The 24,467-nt window shown below is 32.9% G+C and overlaps 1 protein-coding gene across 1 annotated transcript in view; it reads right to left on the reverse strand.

The window, feature by feature from the left end:
• LOC132716774 (UDP-glucose:glycoprotein glucosyltransferase 1-like) overlaps positions 1 to 24,467 on the reverse strand; it is a 46,258-nt gene that overhangs the window by 16,835 nt on the left and 4,956 nt on the right. The window contains exons 2-14 of the mRNA XM_060700109.1: positions 23,756 to 23,886; positions 23,073 to 23,149; positions 9,705 to 9,838; positions 8,747 to 8,875; positions 8,049 to 8,213; positions 7,538 to 7,661; positions 7,140 to 7,238; positions 6,437 to 6,531; positions 4,006 to 4,212; positions 3,247 to 3,378; positions 2,562 to 2,692; positions 2,286 to 2,381; positions 1,534 to 1,716 (exon numbers count right to left, since the gene is read on the reverse strand). Coding sequence (XP_060556092.1) covers positions 1,534 to 1,716; positions 2,286 to 2,381; positions 2,562 to 2,692; positions 3,247 to 3,378; positions 4,006 to 4,212; positions 6,437 to 6,531; positions 7,140 to 7,238; positions 7,538 to 7,661; positions 8,049 to 8,213; positions 8,747 to 8,875; positions 9,705 to 9,838; positions 23,073 to 23,149; positions 23,756 to 23,880 — 1,697 coding nt within the window. The 5' untranslated portion in view covers positions 23,881 to 23,886. The remainder of the gene's footprint in view (positions 1 to 1,533; positions 1,717 to 2,285; positions 2,382 to 2,561; positions 2,693 to 3,246; positions 3,379 to 4,005; positions 4,213 to 6,436; positions 6,532 to 7,139; positions 7,239 to 7,537; positions 7,662 to 8,048; positions 8,214 to 8,746; positions 8,876 to 9,704; positions 9,839 to 23,072; positions 23,150 to 23,755; positions 23,887 to 24,467) is intronic.

Here is a 24,467-nt window from a genome sequence, read left to right on the forward strand (position 1 = left end):
GCTTTAGGATTGTTAAACAAGAGGGCCATCATGGCCCTGAGGTCGCTCACCTGTATTTAGGCCCCGGGAGCGGGGCTAGTTTAAACCCCAGGGCTTTTATTTGAACACACTTAGAAGACACTCATTAAGAGATGTTTCGAGATGTTAAGGTTTTTACTACACCCGTATAATGAAAAACAATGACATCCCCCCCCCCCCCCCCTTGGCAGGACCAATTTTAACCCAAGGGCTTTTATTTGAACAAACTTGGTAGATAAGATGTTTCCTGCAATCTAACCTCTAGCTCATTGGGTTTTTTAAAAGAAGAATTTTTAAGTGTTTACTATACACTTTAGTTAAAAACAATGACACCTCTGGGGCAGGGCCAGTTTTAGCCCCAGGGCTGTTATTTGAACAAACTTTGTAGAAACTTACTAGAAGATGTTTCATGCTTAATATCTTAACTCTAGCTATTTGGGTTTTTTCAAAGAAAATTTTTAAGTTTTTGCCATACACATATAAGGAAAATCAATGACCCCCAGGGTGGGGCCAATTTTGACCCCAGGGCTTTTATTTATACAAACTTTGTAGACACTCACTAGAAGATGTTTCATGCTTAATATCTTAACTCTAGCTATTTGGGTTTTTTCAAAATAGATTTTTTAAGTTTTTGCTTTACACATATAAGGAAAATCAATGACCCCCGGGGTGGGGCCAATTTTGACCCCAGGGCTTTTACTTGAACGAACTTTGTAGACACCCATTAGTACATGTTTCATGCTAAATATCTTAGCTCTAGCTCTATGGGTTCTTTAAAAGAAGATTTTTTAACTTTTTACTATATGCATATAGGAAAATCAATGACCCCCTGGGGCAGGGCCAATTTTGACCCCAGGGCTTTTATTTGAACAAACTTGGTAGACACTTACTAGATGATGTTTCATGCTAAACATCTTAGCTCTAGCTCCATGGGTTCTTTAAAAGAAGAATTTTTAAGTTTTTACTTTTTGTATATAGGGAAAATCAATGACCCCCTGGGGCAGGGCCAATTTTGACCCCAGGGCTTTTATTTGAACAAACTTGGTAGACACTTATTAGAAGATGTTTCATGCCAAATATCTAAGCTCTAGCTCTTTGGATTTTTTAAAAGAAGATATTTAAAGTTTTTTCTTTCGGTTGCCATGGCAACCAGAGTTCTGCATGGAATTAAATTCTTTGAACAATTTTTAAAGGTGACCACCAAAGGAACATTCCTGTGAAGTTTGGATGAAATTGGCTTAGTGGTTTATGAGGAGATGTCATTTAAAGTAAAAGTTTACAGACGAACGACGGACGAAAAGCGATCACAAAAGCTCACTCTGTCACTTTGTGACAGGTGAGCTAAAAATGTTTACTGCAGAATATATGATATAATTTTAGACTATTAAGATCATTTTTAATACTTAATAGTATTTAAAAACTTTCAAAAACCTTAGTGCAATAACTGGTTTACTGCTATTTAATTTTGAGGAACTTAACCCGTTACAGCACCAACATGATGATATAATTACATACCTCTTCAATGGCATCTCTGACAATTTATCCTTGCTGTTCATATAGATCTTAATGTCAAGGTTATACAAGTCCTTCAGTACCATCAGGATAGGTGCGAGTTTCTGGGCAGCAGCAGACACTGGGTCAATTATAGCCTCGATCTGGAATGCTGGGGTCTCGGAATTACCTGGTATCTTTACCACACTGTTTTATAAAATAAAAAATCTACTTCACACATAAATCATTACAATAATTTTAGTACTTTTTTATGTGGCAAATCAATCATAAATGATGCATTATCTATATATATATAACTTTTAACATTCACTAATTTCTTCTAGACTTTAAAAAATTGACCTTGAACCCGCTGAACCTGCCAATGATTTAGCAGCAAAAAAATGGATCGGGGTGTCTAAAATCGAAATTAATTTGAACTGGTGTATTGTTGCAGCCCTACAGGTATGAATGCTTAAAAACTTGGCATGCTAAAGAACCAGGAGAAGCTTCTGGAATTGGGTCATCTTTCTGTATCTGTACCTTGCACTATCCTCCAAAATCTAAAATGACTAATATGCTTCTGGAGGACTCGCCCATGTGGGCAACCGGTGGCAAGTATATATAAACTCAAATACACACACTTCATGATAGTCTGACCAGGCTTATTACTATTGATAACTTAATTTTTCACAATGAAATCCCATACACTACAAATGATCAAAAGAGAGACAGGTTAAGGGTGGGCCCTGTAAGAAATCTAAATGATAAATAATTACCTATGTTGGTCTCCTCCATAATTGACCTTCTTTCTTGCCCTACTTTTCTCCATTGATGCTAAAAGACCACCAACCTTCATCAGTAAATCGCTGCCTCTAGATATATAGAAAGGGGCATGATAAACAGAAGCTAAAGCAGACTTTATGGTTCACAAAACATGTTACGTTGAAGAACTTTTGCTTTAAAATTCAAAAGCAGGGTAAGTCCAATACATAATACAGCAGAATAATCATTTACAGAAAAAATATTCAGGCAATTTAATAGCAAATACTAACTTTTGCCCGGTAAATTTCATTCCCTTCAGCGTGGTTTTAATCTTCTTGGCTGATTTCTGTTTGACAAACAATTCTAGTAAATCTACGTCTTCATTAATAAACTCTTCTGTATCACCCAGAGGTCCAAGAACCTATAAAAACTATTTTCATTAGCAAGAAAAAACAACAACAAAAAACGATGCATTGTAATCTCTTGTAATCTCTAGATATTTATTTATATTCATATATGGTGCAACTCATCTGCTACATTATAACTTGGCTTTAATATTTTATCAAATGTAATTTAAGTTGTGAATATAATTATTTTGTTTTTATTATGAATATTTCAAATCAATCCTGCATTATGCTAGGTCAGTCTTATTTTAAAAATTTTCATGTAACCTTTTACAGTATTATTATGTGCTTTCAGTTACTGAATTTAGCCTTTCTACTGATACAATACAATTTCTGTTTATAAATTGTAACTTATAAGCAGACAAAATCCAGGAAATTACTTATGATTTCTATGGCAGAGCAAGTTCCGAATACAAATTCAACCAGGTAATGGTTTGAAAAATGAGTCTAGATAAGTAGATATTTCATTTCTCAAATCACGAAAGTGCTTTTCGTATAAAATATCAGTTTCTGTATATTTTCGCATAAATAAATTTTAAACTGAAGGTCAAAGTCAAATACTCATGTTTACCTGTCCATTTGTCACAAGACCTCTTTGACTGGCACCAAATTCTAAAACTCTTTCTGCAAACAGTCTGTGTACTTTCAAATAGTCGCCAGTCTGCTTCTCATAGGCTTCAAGATATGCTTTCATGTCCATTCCCTGTAAATTTATAATTATATAATAATATTATACCTTAGAATATTTGCAACAGTAATGACAATGGCAAATACCATCACTATAGTTCCTAACAAGTCTACAAATTGATACAGTTTGTCCAGGCTGTATTTTAAGAAAAATCAATAATTTTTTAATTTGTCATAGAACATTATATAAATTGTATGCCTATCCCTTTAAACTGTACCAAATTTATAATACACCATTAATAAAGCACTTTATAAAAAAGTTTATACAAATGTAAACAATATGCTTTCAAAGCAATGAAAGGTAAACAAGATTTTCTATTTTAAAATCTTATCCATTACTTCATAAAAACAGGAGCATGCCATGCAGTATTAAAGCTGGTCGGTTAAAAAATTTAAGTTAGTAAGGGGTTTCCCTCCAAAAATATTGTTTTTAGAATTATGCCCTAGTCTAACAACTGCACCTTGTCATGATTAGCAAGAATTCTAAGTTTCATGTTGACAACTTTAAAAATGTTTGAATAATAAGTTACTTAGTATGCACGACAACAATGATGACAACAACAACAACCTCACAGAAAATGTAATAGCTAGACCTTTTCTTCCAAAAAAACAATCTAACATTACAATGAAAGGAGATACTAACGTTGACTTCCAGATCATTCAGCGTCTTATCTCCACTCTGTAGGGCCTCAAAATTCTCCTCCTTCACAAGTTTGGTGATAAAATTTTTGCCGAGTGTATTAGACAGGGTGTTTGCAGCCACGTACACAGCTTTGTTGATATCAACTTTACCTGTACCTGGTGCAGCAGCATTCATGATAAAACCCAGTCTAAGGTCATTGGAATGTTTCTGAAAATATATATATGCGCCAAGTTTACACATGAATCTTTAAAGTGACATCATGATCATCCAAGGGTATATGGTGAGTGAACAGGTGAAAGTTAAATTATGTTCACTTTTTGCCACAATTCCTTGCAATTTTACAATTTACCTTTTACCCCATGAGCATATTGTGAAAAATGGCCGTTTTCATTGAAAAGTCTCCTGTTTCAAGTTCAAACTGCTATAAAACTATGAAAAATGCTTCAATAATGTAAGCTAAGTCAAAAACTGTTCAAATAACAACTTTTGATAAAAGGTTTATTCTACAATTTCTTTATTCAACTCTGAAGAGCACTAAATTTGCTAGATTCAACAATAAAAGTTTCCATGAAAATATTACAAAATGCTCTTGTCACTAGTTTTCGCGACTGTCAGGATTTAAAGCCAAAATGCAAACTGAAAACAGCCTGTCATGGCTACTTATATAGACTCTGAAATGGCCAGGACTGTCACAATTGACCAATCATTACATTCCATTTGGCCTGGCAGTCTGGCAGGAAAGACAGGAACTTCTTAAAATGGCAGCCATATTGACAGGAATAATTTAGAAAAATGTAAATTAACAAAGTTAACTAATAACAAAATATGCAATAAACACTTGAATTACATGCTTAACTTGATGCACTTAATATCTGGACCAAAAACAATCATGGTTATAGCTTAAAAAATGAACTATTGATATAAAAAGATTCCAAGTGCCAGGAATTTGAATTTTCCCTCCTGACAAACTTAGAGGTCATACCGGTCATCAAGATTATTATAAAATACAGCAATGCCAGCTAACTATTTGGAAAGTAACTTATGTCTTAGGTAAATATGGATTACATTCTATGTTCTTACATGTAAAATGATAAGTATTTGTATATGTTTATGAAAATAAATGCATTTAAAGTTTTGAATCAAGGTAGACAACTCTTATCGGCCGTTTTGATGCCAGGATAAACAAAGTAGTAAATTAATCATTTCTTGAAGTATAAACTTTCTTAGTGTGCCTTATATAGTCCAAGAGCCTCAGAATGTCCTATTTCATGGTCTTAATTCCTTCATTTACCAGAAAATTATCTAAACAAATAAAATCAGCAAATATGAATGGCTGAGGCAAGTTCAGGAATCCTGACAGGTAAAGTTCAGGAATCCTGGCAGGTAAGTTTTAAGCATTGACTGAAAAGTATTACCTCATTTGTCAATAAATTATGCTAGTTTGATGTTCAAATTGTCATAAAACATAGTTTGTTTTAAACTGATATATCCATTACAAGGTCCTGAAAGTAAATTATTTGATAATATTCACAGTCCCTTACAATACCGATGAAACTTGGCACATATGTTAACTGAACCACAACCTCTGTAACAACATGCTCAATCTTAAAATTCCTGTTACCATGGCAATGGGGAGACGTCTCAAAATTGTGAAAAATCACTATTTTTGCATTGTTTTTTTCCATCAAAACTGTTTTCAAAGTGCTGCAACTCCTCAATGCAATGAGATAGAGTAAAAGGCTTTTCAGCGTTGGTTTCACGTCACCATAAGATCGACCTGAGGCCATTTTTAGCCTGTCACATGTCCAAAATTTTCTTGGCAATGAGGGGGACTACCGCCCCCTTCAAACCCCCCCCCTTCTGGCAACCCCCTAATGTATTATTTTGATGGGGGCCGCGCCGAAAATCAGGTCACTTTTTTAACAACATTTCTCAAACAAAAACAGTGTTCGGGGGCATAAAAAGGGCTTTTTTCACTGTTTGAGGCCTTAAAAAGGGGGGGGGACAAAAAGCCGTCAAAACACGCTTATATAAGGGAAAAGGTTAACTATGCATGAACAATAAATCTAAGTACTGAAGACTTTGAAGGTCATTATAATAAGTTTGACCTTAACCTTGATATGAAGGTCAAATCTTGACTTTGTATATTATCTCATTTAAGTTAACATTATTTCCTTCTATTGCGTAAAAAGATAAACAGTGGACATGAAATTACAGTAGAACTTCAGTAAGTCGGACTTGGGTAAAAACTTTGACTCATCGGGACTTCAACTCATGAATTGGTCTCTTTTTCATGACAAAAAACATTATATGTCCCAAGTTTGTATAAAAATAAGTTTTAACAAACATTTTATCTCTAGACATAATGTACTAAAAGTTGTTCAACTACGAAGTCAACTAAGTAATGACAATAAATCTTTAACTAACTTACAAGTCTTTTAAGGGCGGAGTAAGCCAAGGTTCTGCCAGCCTCTGTCTGTAGATCGCTAACAAGCCACATTGACACTGGATATATATTACTCTCATCTATAATATACATTCAAACCTAACTGATTATTACAATGACAGATATTGAAAAATATTTTAAGAGACACTCATCGTGCAGGACGAGTAGCTACTAAATCCAATGTGCTGGCAACATTTTTCTACTCATCCTGCATGGAGTTCTCTAAAATACTACTCATAATTACAAGCAGACAAGTGGAAATGACAATATCAACAATAGTACATGCTGCTTGTATCATTAAATCAAACTAAATTTTAATCAATGTTGTCATACAAAAAAACCCACACTATGCTCTAAAAAGAGTGGCAGAATGGCCAAATAGTGTAACATCTGACTAGTAATCTAAGGATTGCTGGCTTCATGGGTTCAAACCTCGTTAGGGGCAAGCTGTTGTTTCAGAGTTCAAGAAATTTTACAATCATTGCTTAATACTGGTTGGTTCCAGGGACAGATTAGAGAGTGGTTCAATCCAACACAATCTCAATAAAATGAATAAGTTTAAACTAAAGAAATTTTTGCTCTACACAACTACTATCAATCTAGGATACTTAAAATCATGGATTTTCAAATTAACCATAATATTCTATGATAAACCATTATTACTAGGTGTGACTCATTTTATATTTACCATTTCTATAAAAATATTTCATGCTGTTAGCCATAACTGCACTCATATCCTTCGATGTCAAAATCTCAAAGGTACTGTAATCTTCTGACAGACCTGACTCTGAAAAATAAATATGAATAGGTATCAAATGATTGATATGATGTGGCTACATGGCCGAGTGGTTAATGCGTCAGATTAGTAAGCTAATGATTGCTAGCTGCATGGGTTCAAACCCCGTCAGAAGCAAGTCATTGTTTCCTTGAGCAATTAACTTTACATTATCATATTATACAGTAAACAGGTGCTGGATGGTAATTTTGTTCATGATGATCAAGGGGAGATTATTTTATGATAATTTTACCATGATTGGCAAAACAAATGTGCCGAACGCATGTGGTTAAAAGAAGAAAATGTCATACCAATATTCTCAGAAAGGTCGAGAGTTTTTGATGGACCAGACAACACCCTGGAGTTTAGTCTAGGTAAAACATTATCTTTCTCCATGAGCCATTCCAATACATTATGACCCTCATTTAATCTTCCCTGTAAAGTATAAATATTTTGAATCATTATGACCCATGTGCAAACTTCCCTAAAGATTTAAACATTTACGTAATAATCAAGTTTGATAGACACATACATCTTATATTTGTGACTTAAATAGGAAGAATCCAAGTGCCTCTTCACAAACTATTGCAGATACAAATGCTCATAGTATTAATTGCATACAATACTTTTCCTGCTGTAATGGAAAGTAATTATTAGCATCTGCCACCAGTATACAGCCAGGCAAGTCTGCACATTCATGGTGTACAGTTCATAAATCTCTTGAATTAGTTCTACTTGAGAAAAATAATATAACTTGAAATTGTACAACATGCTTTTAATAAAATACACACAGTTTTTATTTAATTAGAATAAACATTGCACCTGATAGACATTTTGTTGTATTTCTGGGGTAGATTGCATGATTTCTGAAATAACCCCTTCCTCAAAGTTGTCCTGGTTCAAATCACTCTTCTTCAATGGTTTACCGTTCAATAAAACCTGGGGGAAGTCACTTAGACCTGACCTTGACAAGAAGTCTCCACTACTCTGTAAAATTAAAATACCCTGGATTGAATGATAAACTACAAGTACGTACATTTTTCATTGTTTATTTAAACAAAATATCGAGAAAAAAAATTGTACATACAGACTGACAAACTAATCAATGTATAGTTAACTCAAAAGATTTACCAAGTCAAATTTATGTAAAAAAATTTAAAGAGATTTGTTTTTTGGACTTTATGTTTCACCAACACTGTTATGGGTTTTTCTGGAAGCAGAAGACTTCAAGTGCCTTTTTGAGCAATATTTTAGGTACAAACTGACACCCGAGTAGAACAATCTTCATTCTGTTAGCTAGCACGATAGCTTCCTCAGATCAAAGAATTTAAAGTCTCTCACTGGATTCAAACCTACAGTGATGAGAGGTTAAGTGACTTCCACTCAGCCACAGAAACTCCAAATTTAAAAAGATTCAAGAAACAAAGGACTCCGTCACCAAAGACTACATTAAACTCAGTAATAGCAAATGACTTGTACAGGAATTTTTAATTCAAATATATAAAATACAATGTACATACCTTTTTCACATAATCATACTCAGAGTTTTTCCCAAACACTTTATCAAGTTCTTCATCAGCAAACTGCGATTTGAACTCGGCTGTTATCATATCTACAGTAATATCATCAGACTTGGCTGTCTCATAAACCTACAGGACACAAAATTATTTAATTAACATCACCATCAGATTGATTGTTTTCATTAGTATTTCAAGATGAAAAGAAAGTTATTTTTTGGTTGTATGTCACATCAACCCTGAAGGCTTATCTTGTCCCCTCAGTGCAGTATTAATAGATTAACTCCTATTAAATAATAAAGAGGAGTTGGTCTGTTACCGCACTGAGGTGATGATATGGTCAAATTCCAGGTTTACTGGTGGAGGAAGACTTCAGATGCCTCTTTCATGCAGTAGCAATATTTCAGGCACAAACAGGCACCTAATTATAACCACCAACCTTCTGTAAGCTAGCTCTATAGCTCATTTCAGACATTTGTACATTTAAAATGAAAATTTATGCCAGTTTTCAATAAACGTTTTAAACATTTCTTTTAGTATGAAGACTTCCAGATCAGTATTAAAAGTCTGTTAATTTGAAGGTTTTAAAACCAATTTATAAGTCTGCAATGTGTTTAAAATCATTTAAAAAGTTTTCAAGACATTTTAAAAAGTTTTCAAGAAAGTTTAAAATAGTTTGATGGTTTTCAAGTAAGTTTTGAGGTTTTCAAGAAAAATTTGAGGGTTTTCAAGAAAGTTTGAAGGTTTTCAAGAAAGTATGAAGGTTTCAATCAATACAACATAACTTGATATAGATTTTCATGAATACCTCTAACAATAGTTGGACAATAGTTTCACAACAAATATAAAAGAAACTGGACTTTACATCATGTAATAAAGGTCAAGGCTTTAGGTGGAATCTTCCCTCCTGTCTCTTATATAATCCAAAGGCGTACGCCAGGGCCACTGCTGGGTCACATACCCGCACACTTCCTTGGCCGAGTTTACAGCAAACACTAAACCAATCCTGACTGGTACACTGTGAACATAAAAAGCCTCGGCAATCTTCAGTAACTCCCTGCTGTCCTTTCTCTAGTGGAATCAATGATAAATACCCTGAACAAAAACAATGTGGTATAACATAGTTCATTATTTGCGTATGAAAGAAGAATTTGCATAAATCAACTTTTCTTAGTCCTTTGCATGCCCTTTAAAGGTTCAAGCCTCTTTGAGAATATTTCAGGGGAAAATGTCAGTTATCAGAATAGGCCTCTCAAATTATTTTCTTTTTTCTGATTTTTTTTTTCTTTTGAATTTACAATATGAATCAATTTTTTCCACAGTTAATTAATTTTTGGATAGTTCAAATAGTTACTTGCTCATTTAAATATATACTTTTTATTCATTACACCAAACAAGAGTCGATCAGTAATCACATTTTCTGCAGTGATCTCCCTGTGTCGCCTCATGACTTGGCAATTTACATGTCATGGGACAAATTTGTGGACAGGACGACAGAACAGACGGACAGTGCCACAACTGGACTAACCACTTTGTACTGATCATTACCTGTAAGTGGATAAAATTGCAACCATAGCTCTTTATGCAGGAGAATGCACCAGTAGTTTGAGTTGAAGACTAGTCCGGACAAGCTTTTGCGAGTTAATCTGGCAACACACACAGAGATAAATATACACTTTTGTTTATCTAATAAGTGGGCCAACTATACTTTGCCAAAAAAATCATCTTCTCAAATTCCGAAACCCGCCCCGTGCAATAATGCGCCAAGGACTTGAGCTACAGTCAATCCGTAAAGTTTCATTGAAATTGTGCATAAGTGGTATAAGAGAATTAGTCTGACAAACTTGTAAAAAGAAAAAAATATATTAAAGGGCCTAACTCAAACAAAAATCATTGAACCGAAAAAATGCGACATAATGCACAACTTAGACTTTACGTACTGCATCATTCCTGTAAAGTTTGGATGAAATTGCCACCAGTGAGTTTATGAGAAGTAGTCCGGACTTTAAGCTTGTGTATCTGGCAACACACAGAAATACAATAGAAAACCTTTTATCCAAAGGGCCAAAACTCAGCCAAAAATCATTCAACCTGGAAAACCAGTTGCCAATATGCGCTAAGGACTTGAGTTACAGATCAATCCTGTCAAAGTCTTCATTGAAATTGCATTAGTGGTATAAGAAAGTTAGTCCGGACAAACTTTAAAATTAAAAAATTATTAAAGGGCCATAACTCTGACAAAAATCAGTGAACCGGAAAATCCTGACAATATGCACAACTAGACTTGGTACTGCATCATTCCTGTAAAGTTTTGGATGAATTGCAAACCAGTAGTTTATGAGGAGTCAGTCCGGACAAGTTTATGTGACGGACGGACGGACAGACGAACAGACAGACAGACAGGACGACGGAGAAGTGATCCCTAATGTCGGCCACTACTCCGTAGAGGCGACACAAAAAGAAAAGGCCCAACGCATACCAAAGGTTTTAAAGAAAGTTCCGTTTGGCAACATTGTTCGCAGCATTTTCCAGGGTAAGTGGGGCGCAAAGATGTCTTGCATCTTGTTGGTCCGGCCCAAAACTTTGTATTTCTTTCATCTGTCCTTCAAGGCATTGATATACTGTATAAATATAAACAATTAATAAGTTTCAGTTCTCTTTTTTAAAAGAATTAAGACAGTAAATAACGTGTGTTGACATTCATTCTAAAGGTTTAAAACTTTATTACATACAATCATCTTTAAAAGGAAGTGTTGGCCCAATGATGGATGGTTTTATATATGACTAGGGAATTTTACTCAAGCATCCCCTTAGATGGATTTTTTTAAGACAGACTTGTCACTTAACATATATTATCCCTAACCATGAAAATAGCACCGTTATGTTATAGCTTTTTTTACTATTTAAACCATCAATTGAAAGTTCAATATCAAAATCATAATCTTATAATTGTTAAAAAACCCAATTACTAAACACGTTTTTAAATAAAAAAAAAAATTATATCACTCTAATGAAATTTAAACAAACTATCAAATCTTTCTACTTATGCCGATAAAAAACAATTGCCATTTTCCAAGAGACAGTTGGATTATCCTCTTGCACAAATTATTAAAAAGTTAAAGGTTGCAAAATTGTTAATCAAAACTCCTAGTTGGGCCTAAAAATAAATAGAATTCTTGTTAAAATTTAAGCCTTTAGAGGGCAACAGAAATACATGTTTGAAATTAAATATTACTAAAAACCCAAAGATTTTTTACCTGTACAGCACTTGTGGTCTGATATCCCTAGAGCCCAAAAATTTCCCGCTTATCATCATTTTTCTCTATTTTGTAGTAAACTTAACAAATTTATTTTCCCTGTTTCATAACAAAAAAATTGAAACAATAAATCTTTCCTATACAAAGATAAAGGGAATTTAATTTTTAAATAGAAATCCCGCTATTAAAGTTTACAATAAAGGTTATATTTTCTAGTTTAATTGTTAAAAACTCACTTTAAACAGTCTGCAATTTTTATTTTAATTTTTTCTGAAATTTTAAAAACTTTTAGAGGATCCCCTTTTTTTCTTCCAGATTATTAATACCCAAACCAGAAAGCCTTTAAAACCAAAGGGAAACCCCCTTAAAAATGCAGCTTTTTTAATGGGCTCACCCTTATCAAAAAAGTCATCAGCAGTTTAAAAACGGGTTTGATAAAAAGTTTGCCCCTTAAATTTACAATTACTATTTGAACCATATCAATTTTTAAGTACATTCATTTATTATTGCTGATAACACTTTTTTCTGTTAGATGTAAAATATACAATATTTACTAGAGCATTTTCAATTGTAAGGAAAGTAGAAATACAACTGAATGTAATAATTATAAACCTATCCTGGAAAAGAAGTAAAATGTTGCTTGCCCTATTACGTAGCTCTTACATTCACAAATGCCCAAATGAACTGAAAATGATAAAGAACCAAAAGTTCTTAAAAATTTTTGTACATGTCTTTGAGCAATAACTTGATTTTCTTTTAAGGTGTTTTTTCTACTTATTATATCTTTAAGTACTTTATTATAAGCTTTCTAAAAAAACAAAACAAAAAATATAGAATACAACAATAATTTGTTATTTTACAAACCTTAAAAACCAGTGAGAATAGAAACCTTCCTGAAATTTTTGCTTTCTGACTTCATGACGTCTAACAGTTTTTAAATATGAGTTAGAGTCCAAATATCCATTTGGGGGGTATTACCCATTCCAAATAAGTGCTGACCTTCAACCACCACCTATTACCATGATATTTCTAAAGTACTGAAATCAAAAACCTAAAATATTCACTTCTATAGTCACATTGACAAAAAATTAAAGTTATCATCCCTTTAAATTTTGCTTAAAAATTTGGACTTGTCAAGCTACAAAATTCGGAACATTCCATTGTAAACATTGTATGGTTAATAATCTACCAAGTTAACAAGAGCCCGGGTTTGAGCCCTGGGTTTGATGCTCCCCCCCGAAATTTTTTGGACACAGGGAATGTTACACCTTCTATGTAGTTTTCAGAGTTATATCCCTGGAAAAAGTTCAAAAGTGCAAATATTTTCCAAAATTAAAGGCAAGTCTTTGCACTGCACTTTCTAAAAAATCAATGAGATCTATCAAACCTAACAAAGTTTTTTGTTGATAATCTCTTTATGGTAAGGTTTCCCGGACCAAAACTTCAAAAAAGTAAAAATAAACCAAAAGAGCAAATTTAACACCAGAATTATGCAAGGCAGAAGTTATGATTTCACATCTACCCATTTGAGATATATCTACCTACAAATTTCATTTGATATCTCTCTATAGTTTTAAAGCTATGTCCTGACAAGGATTTTTTCTAAAAGGGGAGATAATTAAAAAATGAGGCTTAACAGAGTTATGGTTCTTTTGCACTGCAATTCTACTCAATGAGATCTATCTACCTACGATGTTTCATCTTGATATCTCTGCACTGCACATCAACCCATTGAGATCTATTCACCTACAAAGTTTCATGTTGATATTTCTTTTAGTTTTAGAGTTATGTCCTGGACAAGATTTTCTCTTAAGGGGGATAATTCAATAAACCGGTGGGCAATAATAGGTATGGTTCTTGTGAAAGCGCCACTCCCCTCCATGCCCGTCCGTTACATGTAGTGAAGTGTAAACAATAGTTCCAATGTTTTCAAGTTAGTGTCCCGGACCTAAGTGGACTAAGGTGGACGACTATTGAACGGATGTTCTTCAACAGGACAGGTAATTTAGTGACTCCTCTTTTGTTCTTCTATTGTACTTTTTAGTCTTACACAAGAAGAGAAATAGCCACATAAGCATTACGGAAATAGGAAAGCAAACAGTTACCTATTGTCCCTCTTAAGTCACACATAAATATGTGCTGTGAGTGCTGGACAGACGTGACAGATCAGGACATGCAAGCGCCGACTATCATTGCTTGCCCCGAGATTTTTCAGGGAGCAATAATTAAAACAGCGATCGGACCAACACTGCCATAGTGCATAGTGAGTTCTCAACCTTAGCTGTTCAAAGATAGCATAGACAATCTTTATGACTGAATTGTTTATATTATATCTCAGCTTTTCTCATTAATGACCTGACAGTATACATTTAATTTTCCAATTAAAATTAGGGATGTTATATTATCATATACGCTGTTATTTTTCTAGCAATTTTCATTTATTTCATCTTATCATCTACTGAACTCACTTTCTAACCAAAAACTGAAAAAAGTATAATTACAATGTAGATTATTGTATATAATTTCATAGACCTTAAACCAGATATTGGCTAATCAGTTTCGAACAATTTCAAGGTCATGTAAAGATGCACTTGTATCATCTTTATCTTTGTGAATGTATTACATAAATTCATACACAAGACATAATTGCATACTGATAGTTGATAGATTCTTCCAAACCATTGACCTGACCCAATAATCTGCATCCAAGAAATAGAGACCATTCAAGTTATGTGGCGCTCCCAAAGATGATTCAAAGATACATCAATGCGAAAAAGTGTAATGCTCTATACAAAGACAATATTGTTAAATATTATTATTTTTGGTATTTGGTGACCTTGAACTAGATTGACCTATAATTACACATAAAAGGTTGTCCTTACCTAGCCATTTAGGTGAAAGTATTATTGATATCTCTTTCAGCAGACATTGTGAAAGCATTGTTTATGGGTATCAGACTGATGATAGATTATCTTGAGCAGCCTTCGTACTAAGATCTTGAAATAAAAAAAAGATCTGCTATTTTCTATTTGTTGCTGATGTTTAGCCTAATTAGTTAACACAGTTAATCGGTCCAAATTTTGGTCGGATAAGTTTGTCCACCTTAAGACAAGTGACCTGATTAAAGCTAAATTAGTTTGATCTTATTTTATGGGTATTAGCTAACAGCTTTTAAATATTGATAACATTTATCCTTTACTCCTGCTGAATTACTGAAAGTGAAAGCACATCTGTTTGCAGTCTGACTTATGGACTGTTAGCTAGGCTCAATGTTTGTAATGTTGTTGAAATCCCTGTTAAGTTCGATAATGGAGTGTTGTGTTCCAAATTTCAAAAGTAAGGGTTCATTCCGTCTACCCAGATTAAGACAATTAAAGGACCATAAGTCCATGTCAGCAGATGTCGCTTATTTCAATATGTGGAGAATCATAAAATAATATGTGTAACACTTCTATAGGCTAGATACAAAGAGGCTATCGTCACTACCAAATATAAAGATCAGGTACGTGTGCCATCAGACAGATCCACACATAGAGGCAACACAAATTCATAATAATGAAGCCTTGATACTAAATTGTACTTTTACAATTCTTACAAACAATCAAAATTAAAGTTAACGACAGTGTATATCTACTAGAGACTTGTGTTTGATTGGAATATACGTTATGCATCCAACACAGTGCTTTCCATAAGCTTTTCAGGTAGAAAGGGAGAGCTCAGGTGCCTTTCCGTGCACTTATTTAAGGCCTTGAACAGGCACCTGTTAGGTATTAACCACCGAAGAAGTTCAGCGAGCTAGCTGATATGCTTCCTCAACATAAAGAAATCTAACTCGCCTGTCAGGTATCGGAACCCAAAGACAAGTGCTACTCAGGGATAAAATTAAACCCAGCAGTTTGTATTGAGCGTATGAAATTATCCGTCAAACAACTATAATTTATACCTTGTGAACGTGCCCACAACTTTTAAAGCTGCAAGTTCTGATGAAGAATCACCCGACATGTCTCAAACTTCTTTAGAATCGTTTATTTTATAGGTTCTGGATTGATTGTCTCTTACATAATATACAAGTGTAAATTTGTTTTCACTGTACAAAACATACTTGGTGAATTTTTTTTGGGAGACCAAAGTTAAAACATCATGATCAAGCTGTCAGCTTGTTCCATAATTTAAATTAATTTCATTTTTGCTAATCTTACAGCATATATGTATAATAGTTTAATTGCATTCGATGCGATTGCATCATCAAATGCAATATCAACTAATGTTATGTTTTCAATAATAATCGATATTTTTCAAACAAAAAGTTCATATATTTTGTTTCATGTGTAAATTTTAGCATACTAGTGTATTTAAGTCACTGTTGTATTTCTAACTGCATGTCCTACTATGACATATACAATTTAACAATGCTTTCATACAAAAAAGTAATTCTGCTACAGTGAAATGATTATTTATGCTTCGTAGATATAAACTTATTAGAGTTGAGAATAACGAAACGCCTCCACATCTGCCCGTCCGGATCTATCTTCATCATCGTCACTGTGCTGTCCCCCTCTATATAGTGCATACGATAAAATTAAAATAAAATTCTCATTCATCTTAGATACAGAATATATGAAGAAAATCTACATTCATTTGATCAGCGTATAAAGTCATGTACCAACATGCATTAGGAGAATTTCCGTAGTGAATCTGAAGTAATCTATGTATAGCAGCAGCGCATGGCTAAGCCTTATGCTGGTATCAAACTCTGTTATGATCTGACACATAATTCTAGATTTTACTTTGTATGGTAAGCTTGCCTTTATCACTAGTTTAAAACAACAGTTTAAACAGACGCAATTCATTGGAACTTGCATTTTTTTACCTCCCAAATGTTATTGCCATTTTTGCACCAGTACTTTAACTATTCTTTATCAAACTCTGTCTAATTTATCAAAGTTTTTTTTCTTAATCAACCAATGGATGAGACAGGTTGTAGTAAAATCAAACGTTACTTTTGAATTCAAACTTTTTATATTGTACATTTTTAGTCATTTGAGGAGATAAATAACTAAATTTTATCACATAAGACAAATTTCTGAAGTTGGCAGGTAAACTATTGCCTGCCATTAACGTTTAACTATTGCATCATTGTTAATGTTTTAGTAAGCGACGTAAGATATGCATGAGGTAAACCTAAGCCACCTATTTCTATATAATAGGTAAAGTTGCAGCAATAAAGATGATTTTCACTAGGACAATGATATGAGTTTCAAATGATTAAAATCAAAATAAGAACAATGATGAATTGATATGCCAAGCAAATAATTGATACTTTCTATTTAAACTAGAGGTTTTTTTTCACTTCCAATATTCGTTATGAGTTAACACTCTTGCAGGATAATTGTAGCATTATATTCTCAAAAAATTGTTTAAGTGCACTTTACTTTAAGTGATTTAAATGGATTTGTTTCACTGACAGAGAATAATTCCTGCAATGGAAATGTGATTGATAACATGTGTCATCTTATCAGTGTGAAAAATTTTCGTTTATTTTCCATTTAGAGTAAATAATGTGTAATAATTTATTCCTTTTTTCCATTTGATGTAAAATATGGTGAAAATAATTTCTTATTTCCATTAGGTATAATATAATTTCCTTTGTCTTAGAAAACATGTACATGTTTATAATTGCCCTTGTAAAGTCCTATTGATGCTGGCAGATTAGCTATATATATTGACATATGGTTATGCTCAACATATATTGGTTGATTGTAAAAATTTTATGGTATGCAAAATAGTTAATTGTTCATCCTCTATTGACAGTGGAAATATAAATCTATCTCTACTTTAACTCGAGAGACACTTACCACTGTACAAATTTACAACTGAAATAGAACGATATCACCTATAATCCTTGTAAATATTTCTGTGACTTTGTGAATCACACTGTATATGGAGTGTACAGAATAAGCCTAACTTGAAGGAAAAGACTTATGTGGTGTGGTAAATAAGGTGAAATGTAGACAATTCAAGAGGATGGCTAAATCTTGCTTCATTATTAAGAATACCATTAACAACCTAACAAAATAAGAAATGTAATAAAAGTCAGGAAAATCTAAATAATTATTAATTGGTTAAAACCTTTACCACTATCAAATAAACACATCTGTAACTCTCATGCTATCAAAACCATAAAGGACAATAACATTGTTTTGTTAATTTCCATTCCAGAGATCACATCAAATAATTCTATTAACGTTAAATTAGCCATAAATCATGCACGACAAATCTCTTTGATCTCTTAATTATACAGGTATTAACATAAAGCCTCGAATCATGAAAACTGTAATGTTAGCTGTAATTGGAAATTATTGACTATCATTAAATGTAATAATGCTTTTTAATTAAATCTATAGTCTTTCATTTTGAACTGGAAAAAATATGGTAGTTCGGTTCACCATTGTAAAATGAACCCATCCACAGTTGATGAAGAATTCAGCTCTAGAATAATAATTTATATTAAAATGAAGAATAAAAGCGAATTTCTGTAGGACTGGTGGTCAATGAAAGGATGATAAAATAAAGCAGTTCGACACTAATGATGTGAATTGCAGTTTTGTATGCAAGTAATAAAAATTGTTTTGTGTATAATTTTTTTCAGTCTTATACCTTAGTATGTTGATGCTGTGAAATTGATATAGCATTATATTGAATATGAAGTATAGATAAACATCACTAAGAATTCACATATGCCTAGACAATACAAAAATGTATTATACATGGTTTTATAAAATAAAATCTGGATCTCAGAGCTAAAAAGTATAATTGAAAAACTATTCATAATTTTAATCATTCATACTTTTTTACAAATTCTAACTGTCAAACAAATATTTAGATGATGTAACAGGGATAGATCCTTAAATAAAATTCATGATAAACTTAATCTTATAAAACTATCTAATTTAATTAGAAGTCCCGATTGTTCATGTGAAAATAATGCGGTGCATCGTAATCAACCATTGAATGGTTTCTTTTCATTTTATCTATAAAATTTGCAGTAATATTTAAATGTTCTTACAAATTTCTCAAACTGTTTACATTCTAGAAATGAAATTAAATGCATCAGATGCAATGTAAATCAATGGGAATGCGGAAGCAGTTCTTTAATTTCGTAATACTGTATAACGTTGCGATGCTTGCTTTATCTCTTTCATCGATAATCATACAATTTAATAAACTAGTATTTTATTTTCTCCATAAAAAAGTGTGTTGTAACGAGTAATTAGTCATTTTCATATCATTTCATAAAGATCCTTGCAGGTTACATGGCGTACTATAAATAGATTGGTAACAAACAGCATGGATTTCCTGATCAGATGGCATGACTGCGAAGGGCGGTCTGGACCAGCGGTGCCAAATTATATGTTGGTTTTGTCGTGACGTCGGCTCATATATCCTCTCAAAAATCCTTATAACTAATACAAATCTGTCATTTCTTGCAGTATAGACACTATGGTATAAGTAACATATAACGAATTGTTTTTACCCTTCCATGCTTTGGTGCATCTTAGCTTATATGCGTACTTTTGATAGCAAGTTCACATCCATACCCTGATAGTCGATGTTTTTGTACTCAAAGGATCTTTATAAAAAATATCAAGTTAAATTTACAAATATATACTAACATAAGTCTAAATAATTTTAATGTTATAGTGACATTTTACAAATTTCATCCAAAAAAAAAAAAAATACATGTAGAGTCCAAGATACAATAAATATGGTCTTTTCAAATAGTGCTTGTGTTTTTTTTCGCACCCACCCTTTTAAAGAATGTTATGGTCTGCCTAATTAAGTATATAATTAGCAGGAAGAAACAGAGTTGCAAGCAACAGCCAAATTGTTAACAAAATACATGGAACAAACTTTTCAGAATAACTACAATTTGATCAGGAGAAAATCACTAAATTTATAAATGAATATCAATGACGTCAAGAAGCCTTGGCAGTTACTTCCTGTTATGGCTGTTTAATAAGTGTGTGAAAAGTTATCCAAGCAATATCTTTCAAGGGTTGATGGGTTATGATGTTTGCGATGAAACAAAAAAGTTGTGCCGATGCCAGGAATAACAAGTATAGCCCTACTATTCAATCAAAAGTCAAAGCAAAAAAAACCCCACAAACATCCTCTACCTTAATATAGATGCCTATAGAATGTATAGATAATTTGGCTAAATCGTAGCTTCCACAAGTTTTAAACCGGAAACTTCTTAAAACCTGAGACTGTATCAAGCTGTGCGTGACAAAATGAACTGGTCACTGGACTGGCCTTACTCCAGATGGGATATGACATGGTCTAAACTTGAAAAGGGCTGGGCCATCTCTGTAAAGATAGTGATGAGTCATTAATTTTGTTATTCATATTTATTTAAATATAGATTTTTAAATTCAATCATCAACACCCTGCTTGTAAATCATATATTACTACTATATATCTGCATACAACCCTGGTGTCCAGAAAAGGTAGTTTTATCATTAGAAAAACACTTAAAAATTATACTGTCTCTTATTGATTATCCACTAGTATCTATTTTTCTTAGTATGTTCTACAGAGGAAGAATATAAAAATTCCCAATATGCAGTGTTTCCAAGACACCAAAAGAAAACCACTCTCCTAATTCTTTTCTAAGTATTAAGCACAAGATGACAAACTATCTATTCTACAATTTCTCTTAATTATTACAGATAACGATCTTCTAAATTAATTATTTTACTTTCTGAGAACAACTCACGAAAAGATTTTTTATGTAAATACATAACCGATAGACTACACGTATTACATGTAATTAAAAAACCTTACAGCAAAAACTTAACGCAAAGAGTAAATCTGTCTTAAGAAATTTAAAGAAAGAAAAACAGAAATGTTTCTAAAACCAAAAATAACTACTCTTAAATCAGGCTCGAATTAGCTTGACAGCTCTGAATAACTAAGTGTTATGAATTTTTTAATTTATTTTTTATCAAAATGTTGAGCAAAAGTAAAAATTCTCATGCATCTAACACACATGGCATGTAGTTTCAATATGTGATATAAGCTTACCTTTTTTCCTACTACATATTAACTCAAACTACTCTATTTTCTCTTTGGATCACATGACTTCTCGCCACTGCACATAACAAAAGCATCACAACCCTCTGGTGAGACCAGAATCTCTGTTTGCCAGTCTGAAATTTTATATGAATTTAACATGTTTTTAGTGTTTTAAGTCATATCAATAGCCCTGTCATTAGTTTAATATGATTTAATTATAGATCATAAGACAACTCTCCAACATTTTCCTTTTTTAATTAAACAGTATGATAAGTTTAATATAAGGTCAATTCTCCAATTTTATAACAACTCACAACAACAGATCTATCATGATTTGACCCATTGTCAGCTTTGAAAATACTTAAAGGTAAAGAAGTAAAACCTATGTCACCATGAGAACAAGGTATCATGCCAGCCTGTCAAACTATTCTGATTTAACTGGTCTAATCAATTTTAGTTTTCTTGTTTCAGTATTCATTTTTTAAAAATTTATTTTCTTGTTTGTTTTTAAGTCGCACCAACACAGTATAGGTCATATGGCTGATTTTTCAGCTTACTGGCAGAGAAAGACCTATAGGTGCCGCGTCAGTACATTATTTCAGACATCAAGCAGGAAACTGAGTAGAACTACCAAATATTCCAGTATTTTTTTAGTTAATTGTCATTTTGCGACAACTTTTGAATTTGCTTCTGTAAGAAAAGCCTCAGTGACTCGCCGCATTATTATTCCCTTATAATTATTTACTAAATTATATGACCTGGGATCTAAGTAGAACCGACAAATACACACAAGCTGACTTTACTGGCCTCCTCAATATTGTTTTTTTTTTTTTGTTGAAACATCACACCAACACACTATAGGTCATATGACAACTTTCCAGCTTTACTTGTGAATGAAGACCTCAGGTGCCCTTCTGTGCATAAATTCAGGCCCAAACGGGCACCTGAGTAGATACCACTAATCATTCCGTAAAGCTAGCTGGATGAGAATCCAAAATCCAGCGTCAGGAATTCGAACCAACCACAGCAGTGAGGGGCAAGTGATCTTCCTCATATAAAGAAGATTCGCAGTCTCTGTTTAATGTAAACTTACATACTATATGGGGCTATGATCCGATATTCACTTTACATGGAAAAAGCTAAATGTTTCACAGAATGTTCATATACAACTGTTAATATGATATTCATATAGGTAAGTTAATACAATAAATCAATAAAGGAATAACAACACCAACCTGCTGGTTAGCATTGTCTACTGTAGTGAGAAATATATGGATTCTCAAAGACAGGGAACATTTTGAGAAAGTTCTGTAATCATTGGCGACAGAAATTTGCTAGAAAATTTTTGAATTAGGTGATATGTGGCCTCGTCTGTCTCTGAAAATAAAAGTTATCTGTACAAATACAAGCCCAAGGAGAAATTAACAAATGTAATCAAATAAAAGCAGTTGAACATTTGGGTCTGTAGCTGGCATATTTGTATCATATTTTAATCATCCTAGCCAGTTTTAATGGACACATCTGTTACTGGAACTTAAAATTTTGCCAATATCTTAAGTACTTAAACATTTTTGCTGCACTAATATATTAAAATATCAACTAATTGTACGACTTTTGAAAAATCCTCTTTATAAATTAGAGTTTTAACCAAAAGCAATTCAATTTTACTTTGTAACAAAGACTAATATAAATTGCGTGAAATAATAAAAAAAAGATCTCCCATCAATTCTTGAAAAAAAAAAAAATATAAGGGCTATATAGTACAGGGCTTGCCACTTAAGTTTCCAAAATTATTGGAAAATCGTAGGAGACAACAATAGAGATCTCTTAATTCGAAGTCAACTATATATGAATAAAGAAGAATAAATATGAATTTATTGGAAGTCATCTTGCCAAATTAATGGGATAAAATGAACTCTCCAGACTTTCCATTAAGGGAAGCCCTGATATATACTATGTGTGTGTAAATGATTTATAATGAATTATCCAGTGCCAACAAAGTTCAGGATTCAACTCCACTATTCGACCTACAAATCCCCAGAAATTATCATTGCCTTCTGATGCTAAAAACTCACTTTAGTGGAAAAAAAAAAAAGAGAATACTTCAATGTAAGTTGGTTTCAGATGAATATAAAGATCATATGGCTACTTTCAGGATTCACTGGTAGAGGAACAGCTCAGGTGCCTCTCTAAGCATAATTTCAACACATGTGGGCAACAGTGTACAAATACCAGCCTTCCATAAACAACATAGATATATTTCTGACATATATAAATCAGAAGAGTTCAAGACCCTGTTGAAATTGAATCAAAAGTAGCCACAGATGCCCAGGATTTACATAAAAGTAATTTTACACAAAATTATTATACAGAGAAAACATATTTACTTAAGCAAAAGGATAGCTTGTCTCTAAAATTATCTTAAGCAGTATTTCAAAGAAATGTATTTCTAATTTTAGCATAAAATGTTGACTCGTCATAATTATATACAATCTACACATCTTACATTCAAGTCAATATGAAACTTGATTATCATACTCATATTTATATTATCAGACATGATACATTGAATTTTCACAAATCAAAGACGGATAAATATTTCACCCTGAAATGAATAGAATAACAAAAATGATATGAATTTTGTACTTCATAGCTGAATGGTCCAAGACAAATATAGTACCTGGCTTCCAAAAGCATTGGTGTAGAGCTCCATTTAGCTTCAAGATTTACCGACACAAACTTTGGCTTTGCATCTGATAAATGTCCACCTAAAAGCAGTAGAAGCAAGAAAACTGGCCTCATCATGTTTACCTGTAACATCAAGAATAAATGAGTATATTTGATAAAATACAGATCAATATTTTTTTTATTAAAAAAAAACAACAAAAAACAACATTACAAAAAACCAAAAGTAAGTCCAGTTTTCAAGTGTGACATATTCGGTATTTAGACATACCGTGAAAAACTCATAGCACATTGTAAAATCTTGCATAATTTAACACCAATTATTACCAATGAATGCGTTAATATTCTTATGCTATGTGAATTTTTTCACCACATGCGCATCCCCTATTGAATCATGGCTTAAAACTGCTTTTATGCAGGTACTTTGTAATGCCCACATCAGGCTACATGTGTTACACTAGTAGTTGGAGCGTATAGCCCTGTCACTTTACTCTGATGCTGATGTAGCTAAAGATACTTCAGCGAACAGGTTTCATAGTATTGCTAGACCTGTTCGCTGAAGCCAACCCGAAAGTCAACCAGAACCGTGACATTTTTATGTCATGCTTTAATTCAATAAATTTGCGTGATCTGGACAAAAGCTATTTTAATACAGGTAGTTAGATATATTTGGGACCCTTCAGTCTATATTTTTGAACACTGAATGT

The sequence above is a fragment of the Ruditapes philippinarum genome, unplaced genomic scaffold (genome assembly GCF_026571515.1).
Source record: "Ruditapes philippinarum isolate M1 unplaced genomic scaffold, ASM2657151v2 ctg96_1_1_1_1, whole genome shotgun sequence".
Lineage (NCBI taxonomy): Eukaryota > Metazoa > Mollusca > Bivalvia > Venerida > Veneridae > Ruditapes > Ruditapes philippinarum.